Below are 10,999 nucleotides of genomic sequence, written 5' to 3'. Positions count from 1 at the left end.
TTGCATGTTTGCTAAAGGTGCATTTGCACTTGACTAGTCTTGAAAGTTTGGAAATACCAAGCATCATTGCCCAATAGCTTGAATTGTCTTTCGATGCTTCGACCCCTTTGTTTACAAGGCAACCAATCTTTCTCTATCAGCGCTGGCTTAAAGCGGAGGAGCCTATCTCCACGGTATCATGTCAAGAACGCTGCAGTGGTCCGAAATAATACTCACCGCCCCTTTAGCCGCAATTCCAAATCAATTTCTCGGTTCTTCCAATATACGCTCTCAAAGATTTGCAAAAAAAAAAAAAAAAAAAAAAAACTTGTCGCGGGCGATGCTCTGTTTTACCGTCACGCAAAGATACTATGGCATTCACAGCGTTCATCAGCAAACTACAGTACCAAAGTTTAATAACCTGATTACAATTATTTTTTCGTGTCGTTAGCTGCGTACCTTCACTATATACAGTCTGTACAGTAGCACTACTCAAGGGACGTAGCAAAAGACAACAGCGGATTGTTCGCAATAATACTGCATCGAAAATAATGGCAAGTGTAATCAATGAACAAGCTTTTAGATGACGGCATCCACAAGCTTAAGGTACGACAGTATTGAAGGTGGCTGAATGATTTCTGGGGATGAAAAACTTTATTGGCTAAGTAATAAGTATTGGAAAGCCTAATTAACAAATGCTTCCAGTCGTGCAAAAAATGTCTTTTTTTTTTTCAGGAGAAACTTGTGTTGACGATGGGATAATGGCAAAAGCCAAATTTGACAATAAGGCATATGATGTGAGTAATTCACATCCAATGTGTGTTCTGGAAGATTGGGTAAATTACAATGTTTGAATATAAACTGCTCTTTTCTTTACCAAATATAAACATTCTATTTTAAAAAGGTGAATCGCAATAAACATGAGGTTATTGGATCGTTCACAAACGTAGCACTTGTAGCAGAGGACCATTTAGTGAAATGCTATGCAGAAAGAGATTTTTTTCTCTTTCTCAAAAATCAGGGACCAGTAATGTCAAGCGATTTATCAAGAAGCTGCACTGTCCCATGCAGCGGTGGCGAACTCCTTGATGCCCTGAATGCAGACAATGCAGAAAAAGCTCTTCTTGACATGGCTTTATTCAGCCACTTGTTTAATGCTTCTCTAGGCAAGCCCTGTGTGCTTGCCGTTCATAGCTTCCCTAATTAATAACAACAGAACTGCTACAAGTTTTTCCAAGAAAATGGAAAATTAGCTTTATGATCCTGATCAGGCGATCGACCATGGCGGTCATCTGACAAAGCAATGAGAATCTTCCAAAAAGACACGACATCAACCAAAGGCCGAACAAAGATTATGTTTTTTACACTAAAACACCGGTGAAACTTCCCTAAGCTTGAACATTGTTGTATTATGAGCTAGACAAAATCAATTCCGGATATGCTATGACGCGCTTTGACAGCTAGGTTGGTACGGAGGTTATTTTTTGCTGCGCCTAAGCCCCTCATCTTCCACGATGCAGCAGCAGCTCTAGCACCAGCATGGAAGAAAAAAAAGAGAGAAGCACACTATTTTCCTCTCTTCTTCATATGATGATCTCAAAATAAGGCATATTATTTTCTATATTACTTCTTATATTGAACGTGTTGATTGGGTGTCGATCAAATAAGCACTGATAAAATCATGATTAGCCTTAAACGGGCGTTTCGCTGGTAACCAAACAAGGCAATAGCGGAAATTTTGCACGCCCGAATGATCAAAAGGTTAAAGATAGCGGCGGGTGCTGTGGTTTTCATTTCTGGGTCGTTTCTTTTTTTCTTTTTTCTCGTCTTTTGTTCGATTTGTGCTGAACTGAACCGAACCGAACCGATCTAGAAATCACGGAAACGGCCATTCACTGGTTTTAATATCAGTATCAAGTGAACAAGTGCGAAACAAGTGAGGATGATTGTTTTGAATGACGATGTGCGATCTGAAGCATGACACGCCGGATATCCTAGTTTGTTTCCGTGCGTAATAACAACTGCAGTATATTACAATTTTTTATTTATTTATACTTGGCTTGACTCGTCGGAAAACCACCATCTCCTCCTTCTCCTTCTTAACCTGCTTGTGTTGTCCTTTTTTTTTGTTTTTCTCTTTTCTTTTCTCTTCTCTCATTTGATACCCCTTTTCTCTCCCTTGAACCTTTTTTTTTCTGCGTCTTTACATTTGGCTTATAAATGGCAACCGACGTTCTTCGTGACAAACCTTCAACATCCGATATTTCATCATTTCCCGCCCAATCAACCAAAGGGAAAAGACAACGGAGTATTACTCTTACTGGTCCTGCCGCTTCCAATCGAATTGTGGCTTCTTTGACAAGGAGAAAAACCGATTTACGTACACAAACGCCACCTTCTTCTGATACCGACAGAAACATTAAAGATACCACCACTCGAAGATCGTCCCTCAAACATGTTTCTTCCATTGCAGGGCTAATGATGCGTCGTTCTACTTCTACCAGCTCCACTGCCACCAACAACACCAAGCCAGATCCTGTTCCTCCTCCTCCCAATTTTCGTTCGAGACGAGACTCCATTACGCGGGCCATGGTGGCCGGGTCGGCAAAGATGGCTTCCTTGGCTACGTCCAATTACAACAAGAAAATTAGCCATGTGCCTACCAATGTTCAGGATCCTATCAACGGAAAGGCAACGAGAGGAAGTAGTATGCATTTGTTAAAGCGACGCAATAGCACTATTATCGATCCCAGTGTTGTCCCCACGCGTCCCGTCACACTTCGACCTTCGTCGTCCACCTTGCTTTCGCACCGCAGAGATTCCGACCATGAAACAACGGCAAGCAAGCAACCCCATCCGATGGCAGCGGAGCCTCGAACGCCTGTTGATGATATCCCCGCAGCCAACAGCCATGCCTCCTGGACATTTAGCTTGCGACGACCCTCGTCACCATCACGACTACCGTCACGACGTGGATCCATCGATCCCCAAAAAGGGCCTCCCCGCAATACGCTTCGTCGGTCGAGTGTCGTTAGTGTGCCAAGCCATCCATCTCCTGGTATCAGACGTGAGTCCACCAACGGATCTATTTGCAATGCAACGACAACCCAGTCAAAACCACTCCTTCGAAAACAAGGTGACACAAACAGTTCTACAGCAGTGATGCGCGCGGCACCAGGTATGGTCGCACCAGATGCTGCAGTTGGCCCCTATCCTACTGAACCGGTCATCCAGAAAAAGACAATTCAAATTCCTTCATCTATTTGCTCCTCTTCACCATCACCATCCGCCGATCCGCCCACGGCGACGCCTGAACCATGTGATACCGACAGTTCCAGCATGACGTCGTCACGCAGAAGTAGTGAATCCGGCAGTCAACCAGCAGCACAACAACAACAGCGATGCCATCAACACCACCCATTGTCGACAGTGAATGCTAGTTTTATGCGCCGATCCAAGTGTGCAGCATGCAATCCCCACGCTGCCACGTCAACTACCAATGGTGGCCTTGATTCTATTTCTACACAAGGAAATGCATCAGGAGGCATCCTCACTAACCGTCAAAGGGCGGCTTCCCAATCTGGTTCTTTCCAAGGCAGCTCCGGAAGCAGCAGTGGTCAATCCGTGGTTTCCGGTCAGCGATCTCCATTCTCGGCAGCATCCAACGAATATGGTATTGCCAATGTGACCGGACCGGGCCACGACAAAGGGTCTGGTACGGGGCCATCTGCTAATGGGGCTAACGGGGCCAATGGTGGTGTGCCTACTGGGCGTCTTGACTCTTATTACTATTTCCGTCGACACGGGCGGTTGCCTTCGGATGAAAACGGTCCTGCGACCAACGGACGATCGTGGGCTGCATTCGAAGCACACTATTTTCAATCGAGTCACTCGGCAAGTTCAATCATTGATCACTCGGTCCGAGATTATGGCAAGCAGCCAGATACCAACACATTACCTTGTAAATCCAAAAGTCATGTCGAGCGAATTTTATCACGATCGCCTACCACCCCTATCCCTGGTGCCGATCATCCTGGCTCTCTCACTTCCGATAACGCGAGTCACGAGTTTCCTCCAGACCGCCGATCCTTGCCAGCGACTGCATCGGCATCCACATCCACATCGGCATCGGCATCGGCATCGGCATCGGCGTCTGGCTCGGAATCAACGCATGGGGCCAATGCCGGTCATGCTGTGGCTTTATCCTATCCTACGATTCTTGGTGTCCAAGAGCAAGTGACAGAGACGCCTTCCGACAGCCGATCGACTGCAACAACCAGCGCTTCATGTTCGTCTCAGTTGATGTGTTCAGTGGAAAAAAATGCACGTCAACCACAGGCGCGTTTTCAACAACTTTTGGCCAATTCCATGTCTCAGTCGCAGCATTTGGCCAAGCTATCCCAGGACTTGCTTTCAGTGTCACCGAATAATCTGGCCAAACTTTCTTCCGACCGTTCCGATCCACGTTACCATCAACAAATGCAGGAATGCAAAGCAATTGTCAAGTCGCAGAAACAGATGCTGGACGAAATGGATAGCTTGTTAAAGGCCATTGAACAGACAACAACGACGGTATCCGAATCTTTCATCGCCACGCCTTCATCCTCTATTAGCTCAGATTGGATGGAGAACAAGGCCGCATGGATGCGGTGGAATGTAAGCCGATTGATTGGTGGAACCGTGGGTACAGGCGATATTGTTGGCTATGAAAAGACAGCCGATGGCATGGCAGTGGTGGTGGTTGCTGGAACAAGTGTGACAACCGAAGCGTCACTGCTTCCAAAGGTAAAGTTTCCCATGCAAATCGGTATTTCATAAATTTTTATTACTCCCATGCTAAAGCTTTTACATTCAACTATGATATTGCAGCACTTGGGTCCTGTGCAAGCAACGGCTGGAGTCTACCACCATCGGTACATATTACATTTGACAAGGGACGACCAAAAACACAATTTCGCGTTGTTGCCTGTAAGTGAATGGCAACCGGACCATGAGGCTCAACAGTGTGAGTTGAAAGATACTGGTTGTTCGGCCCAATTCGGCTGGCTTCAACGGCGCCATCACTGTCGCAAGTGAGTACAACTCCATTTTGTATAAGCTTCTTTTTTGTTGTTGTTGTTGATTTCATCTGACACATACTGTTTTGTTGATGTGTAGATGCGGCCGTGTCTATTGTCACACCCACAGCACCAACCGACTTCCCTTATTTGAACCACAAACCGAAAGAGCCCACTGGTCGCGTGTCTGCGACAGCTGCTTTTATCAATTGGCAGGACCACATTTGATCAACAGCAGCAACAGCACCAGCACCAGTCATTGATAGGACTAGCCATGCAGGAGGATACTATCTGTTCAAAAGGGAATTACCAGCAATTACAGCCTCTATATGATGGTCTTCCGTAAATGTTTCATCCTTTCGCAGTGGTTTATTGCAGCACCTCCGTTTCAGCTGCTCCGGTGTGAACAAAAAAAAAGTGCTGCTTTTCTATTTGTAATACAATGTAACTTACAATACGCTATGACTTACTGTTTTCAAAGAAAAACATATGAATTTCCATTTAGTATCCTTACTAGTAATCAATTCGTTTTTTTATACCTCTTAACAAAGATCTATTTCTATTTATAGAGTCCAATAGTCTTCAAGTGATCGGATGCCCCTTTGGAGATATTGACACTTGGTCGTCATTTTCAACAAGATCTGTCCTTCATTAACCTATCTCATATTACAGTTAGGTTAAAGCATAAACAAAAGAGACATTTGTTATGGTGGCAAAAGTATGGAATCCCATAAACCATTATAAAGGATACAGCCATGTCGTAGCGGGAACTAACTAAGTAACTTCACATGTAGTCAGACAAGAGCTGAAAAAGCTTTATATTGGGTAAGTTCTTGGCTCCCGACGATGACCGCATCTTTTAGTTCGATCTATTTATCTATTATACAGAATGGCGTGCATGGATTACGACCTACAGTATCCTGCAAAAAGCGTGTGTCGAGAAGCTGGAATGATAATATTGGTGAATTGATCCTTTCATATTCCATGTTCATATGGACATGAAGTAGGAGGTAGTAGTGTGTTTTAAGAAAAAAAGCTACATTCTAGATGGTGTGTCAGAGAATGTTTGACGATAGACTTGAGAAACGTAAAATAGCATGGCTCATGAGGCCACGTGACGGTGATTTAGGAAAGGCGGAAGTCCAACGTGGGAGGTGCCCAAAAGAAGGAGCGAAGCATTTGAAATATTGTCGTGTTTTTCTGCAAGAATCACAGACAGCTGCGCAGTGCGAACCAGCGATGCGTTTGTTTGTGGTACATTTATAACTGTGAGAGTTTTACGCAGGCAAAATTCGATGTGAGTATTGCGGGGTACCAAAAGCTGGCCAAGTGAAGTATCAGATCAACAAGACTACCAAAGAGAGGGCAGATCAACGGTGTTTAAAAATATACCAGGCTCGAAGAAAGTCAGCCAGAGTCAGCCCAAGAAATTGGCAAAGCGGCAACTCTAATTTTTTGTCACGACTGTAGCCAAGTTCGTGCTTCCCCATCTTTACTCACAGCAGCACTTTTGACATTCTCCATTTGTATTCATTGTGTTCACCTTTGTCATCTCGATTTTAGTCGACGCACCTTTTTTTCTGGCTTGTATTTTTTTAGTTGGAGTGGGTGATATCCTAGTTTGAACCTCTTGCTTGGAACTCTCCTCATCCGAGTAACTCGCTCCACGTTTTTTCCAGTTTCTGTGCTTCAACACCTCCACAAAGTCTTTTTTTTTTTCTTTACCCTTGACACTTTTTATTCCTTGCAACTCATTTGATAGTTCGCCCCGTTTTCGGTTGAGGCCAAGTTTTCCTACTTTAGTTCTCTCTTCTTTATACGTTTTCCATATTTTCTCTTTCTCGGCCGTAACGCAACGATTCTTGATTCCTTGGAAGAATGCATCGTACCGCTTTCGCCGCCGATTACTCTTTCCGCTCACCGGATATTCAACAACCAAAAGCGCGGCCTCATCCACAGGGACAGGTAACCCAAGTAACCTCTGTCGCCAAGCTTTGGCCAGGTTCTCATTTCCCGTTACTTTTATAGTTGGCTTTCATGATGGCAGACAAAGCAGGCCGTGAACGTGATCTGTGCGCCGATTCACCACCACTAGGACAAGAACGAGCCAGCAGCGCACCACCGGATCCGTTATTGTACCACACATGGATGGAATCTTCACGCGCTCCAGAGCTCCCTTCACACATGCAGTCGACGTGGAAGACGAACGCAGGTATCCCTTTTTATGCTCCAACCTCGGCCGGAAATCAAGTATGGTCCAATCATCCTACCCCCAGTATACCATCGTTTTCTGCTGGCACCTATGGTAAAGTATTGAGTAGACCTTGATTGTCGCCAACGGGGTTTCAGTAGTATCTAAGACACATATTAGCTTTAGATCAGACAGGGTACTTTGACAGTGCCTTGCTTGACAATGACAATAGGCAAGTTCATGATATCAGTGGGAAAAAGGCCGAGATCAATTCCGGCTGGGGATCATCCAATTTGCCTTCACCCTCATCGGAAGGAACGCTGAATGCTGGCATTCATCAACGATCATTTCCTGTAAGCTTGCCCATAATCAATTCATGCTAAAAATGTCAAAAAAACAACTCACAAAAATATATCTTTTAAATGGAAAACCCTGGTATCCTTAGACATTGGATCGATCACGTTCAGGAATGACAGCATCGCAGTCGTCGAACAAGCCGGGCCATCCTCTCGAGATGCGAAAGCTATCTGACGATTATCGTTCTTATTTTTCTCCTCTCTCCAGTCCTTATGAGCCTTTGCCCAACGGTCAAGAAATAATGCATGGAATTCCAGCTTCCCCATTTGACACCGATTTATCTTTGTCACAAACCAACTCACGACCTTCATCCCCTTTTCTGCAACGAACCATGTCCCCACCTCCACGTGCCAATTCTACTCCACCTACCCAACAGTTTCGTCATCTGCAAGGAGGAGATGTAGAGAATCGTGGTTACAATAGCTTGTTGCACGCCACTTCCAACTTATCCATCGCCGACAAGGTAAGTGCGAAGTCACCTCAGTCTTGGACTCTACTGCAGCAACTAAATAAACTTGGTACCTTGAAATTTTTTTTTTTGATTTGTAGCCTACCGAAACATCCAGCATGAATCGGTTGTTTCAGCAGCGTTCATCTTATTGGTTGAACCAACTGCCGGGAAACCCAGCACGACATCAGAGTCTAGATGCTGTGTTGACCGAAACCAGTGCTTCCTTTATGCCAACCTCAAAAGCCATGATACCTCCAGGTATGTGATGCAACGTACTTTTTGATTCCATTTCTTCTCCCGTGGCAATAAGCTAACAATTGCATAAAGGTACTTTGCCTACGGGACAAGATATCCAACCTGGAATGATCGCCGGTTACGGTTTACGGAAATCATCTAACGTATGGGATGGCAGTGGAGAGATGGTGGGCCTTGGTAATCCTGGACATCCTCCGATGACCGGTCGTCCGTCGCTGAATAAATATGCATCCACGCCATCGTTACCTGGGTTTGGTCACTCGGACTTTGCGACCGAAGAAGATCAGCTTCGATGGTTAAACGACGACCTCGCTTTTGCTTCGTCCCAGCCTACTTCGCCTCCGCCACCATTGTACACAAAACCCAACTTTGTATCCATGGACCGCACCGTTGCTCCGAATGGATACCTAAATGAGCGTATGCTACATCAATTGCATTCCAGGGAACGGCAAATTCTCATGCAACAAGAACAAATCTTGCTGTTACAGGAACAGATGCTCCGACAGCAACAGCAACAGCAACCATTGCCTCCTCACGACATGCTTCGTAATACGTATACCGTGGCACACCGACCTGCATCTGCTGCTGGCAATCGTGGGCTTTTACATTTACATGAATCGCTCAGCACGCCTACCACCGACGTTATCCCCATCATTCGTAGCCCCTTATTGGAGGCTTTTCGAAGCAACAAAAATAAGAAATACGAACTCAAGGCAAGTTGTCATTGTTACTACATCCATCGAGCCAATTTCCAACGTTTTTCTCCTTTTTTTATTTTATTTTCAACAGGATATTGTGAATCACGTCGTAGAGTTTAGCGGGGATCAACACGGTTCGCGATTCATTCAGCAAAAATTGGAAACAGCCAGCAGCGATGACAAGCAGCTCGTCTTTAATGAAATTTTGCCAAACTGTCTTCAGTTGATGACCGATGTCTTTGGAAACTATGTGATCCAAAAACTGTTTGAACACGGTAGTCAAGCGCAAAAGACGATTTTGGCACGCCACATGGAGGGACATGTTCAGTCGTTGTCGCTTCAAATGTACGGTTGCCGTGTGGTGCAAAAGGTGATTTATGAAAATAGAAAGATGAGCAATAGGGAGGATTTATTGCTAACATGGTTTTGTGAAATTTAGGCTCTGGAGCATGTGTTGACTGATCAGCAAGCTCAGCTTATCCGTGAATTGGATGGCAAGGTTCTCAAATGTGTGAAAGATCAAAATGGCAATCATGTTGTACAAAAAGCCATTGAAAGAGTTCCTGCTCAGCATATCCAGTTTATTATTGAAACTTTCCATGGCCAAGTATTTCATTTAGCCACGCATCCCTATGGTTGCCGTGTGATTCAACGCATGTTTGAGCACTGTCCTGAAGAACAGACCGTAAGTCACGAGGGAAAATATAGACGCCTTTTAGGCATGCTTTGAGGCTCAAAAATTTTGTTTCATGATTACGTAGAGCCATTTATTGGAGGAACTTCATCGCAGTACTCGGTTATTGGTCCAAGATCAATATGGCAATTATGTGATTCAGCATATTCTTGAGCATGGCAAGCCGGAAGATCGCGCATTGATTATCCGTAAAATCCGAGGTCATACGCTACAATTAAGCAAGCATAAGTTTGCCAGCAATGTGGTGGAAAAGTGCGTGGCGCATGGTAACAAGCAAGAACGCCAAATGTTGATTGATGAAGTGCTCCAAGCACGTCTCGATTGGTAAGTGCCGTCACGGCATCATCCCTTATGGATAGCAATTGTTACATTTTTAACCTTTTCATTCGTTAGCTCGTATCCTTTGGTGTCCATGATGAAAGACCAATATGCCAACTATGTAGTGCAGAAAATGCTGGACGTGGTTGATGGTGAACAACGAGAGCTTCTGGTGCGCAAAATTAAGCCTCATTTACCTGGTTTGAAGAAATACACCTATGGTAAACACTTGATCAGCAGTAAGTTGTCCCCCGCGGCTGTCCACTTGTCGTTCTTTAGTGAATCGTGACTCACATTGTTGAATATGATGTTTCCGTGTCTTGCAGCATGCCTAGAAGTAGAGAAAAAGTTGCTCCTTGAAAAAGAGGCTGAAACGGCAACTCAGTTGGTGAAAGAGCTTGATGTTGCCGAGCAACCAGATACCCAAGAAGAGACCTCCGCCTAACCTGTATTATGCGATTCGATGTAGGCCAAAATCGGTATTTGTAGAGATATTACTGTATATTTCTGTTTGATCCAAGGATGCAAATCCTTTGGTCACCTTTGATTCTTGTTTTTCTTTTTGTTTTGTTTTTTCTTGTTTGTGTCTTTCTTTGTTTGTACTTCTTTGACGCTAATTGTACATTCCATGAGCGTTCTAGAATAAGTGTTGTCTTCCCGCTTGTATAACTTTTTAGATATTTCCCCCTCCAAAGTAAATTTGATATCAACATCAGTATACCTGTTGCTTTGCTTTTATTCATAAAGAAGTTGCACAAGTTCTTTTTCCTCGTCCATTTATTTTCAAAGCTACCGCGTTATGGCGGTTGCCATAACGAAATCAGTGGACAAGGACTTGGTGATGCCCATATATGTAATATCTTTACAATCATTACTAAATCAAGGCTGGTGGAAATAAGGCACAGAACATCAACAAGACGGAAAAAGGCGATAAACAAAACGACCGGCCAACAAAAAGAAGCGAAAGCGAGCAACAGCCAGCTTGAAGATTGAAAACCA

The 10,999-nt window shown here is 44.4% G+C and overlaps 2 protein-coding genes across 2 annotated transcripts; both read left to right on the top strand.

Annotated features, from left to right (window-relative positions):
• Positions 1–2,916: 2,916 nt before the first annotated feature.
• BYT42DRAFT_287680 (uncharacterized protein) lies at positions 2,917–5,622 on the top strand. Its single transcript, XM_051562870.1, has 4 exons — positions 2,917–3,157; positions 3,214–4,764; positions 4,849–5,051; positions 5,137–5,622. Exons 2-4 carry the CDS (start codon positions 3,319–3,321, stop codon positions 5,297–5,299), a joined length of 1,812 nt encoding a protein of 603 aa, XP_051424267.1. The 5' UTR covers positions 2,917–3,157; positions 3,214–3,318; the 3' UTR covers positions 5,300–5,622.
• Positions 5,623–8,902: 3,280 nt separating this feature from the next.
• On the top strand, positions 8,903–10,289 carry BYT42DRAFT_494891 (Pumilio1 in complex with Cyclinb reverse Rna; the record flags this gene model as incomplete). Its single annotated transcript, XM_051564325.1, has 4 exons — positions 8,903–9,358; positions 9,428–9,673; positions 9,750–10,006; positions 10,076–10,289. 4 exons carry the CDS (start codon positions 8,903–8,905, stop codon positions 10,287–10,289), a joined length of 1,173 nt encoding a protein of 390 aa, XP_051424266.1.
• Positions 10,290–10,999: the final 710 nt, after the last annotated feature.

This window comes from Radiomyces spectabilis (genome assembly GCF_025331425.1).
Source record: "Radiomyces spectabilis strain NRRL 2753 chromosome Unknown BYT42scaffold_5, whole genome shotgun sequence".
Lineage (NCBI taxonomy): Eukaryota > Fungi > Mucoromycota > Mucoromycetes > Mucorales > Radiomycetaceae > Radiomyces > Radiomyces spectabilis.
Note: the sequence above shows the minus strand (reverse complement) of the source record. Positions and strands in the feature narration are given on the sequence as shown.

Coding starts and splice junctions, on each gene's coding strand:
- BYT42DRAFT_287680 (XM_051562870.1), top strand. CDS start 3,319: ATGACGTCGTCACGCAGAAGTAGTGAATCCGGCAGTCAACCAGCAGCA. Junction 4,765..4,848: donor AAGCGTCACTGCTTCCAAAG/GTAAAGTTTCCC, acceptor ATGATATTGCAG/CACTTGGGTCCTGTGCAAGC. Junction 5,052..5,136: donor CGGCGCCATCACTGTCGCAA/GTGAGTACAACT, acceptor GTTGATGTGTAG/ATGCGGCCGTGTCTATTGTC.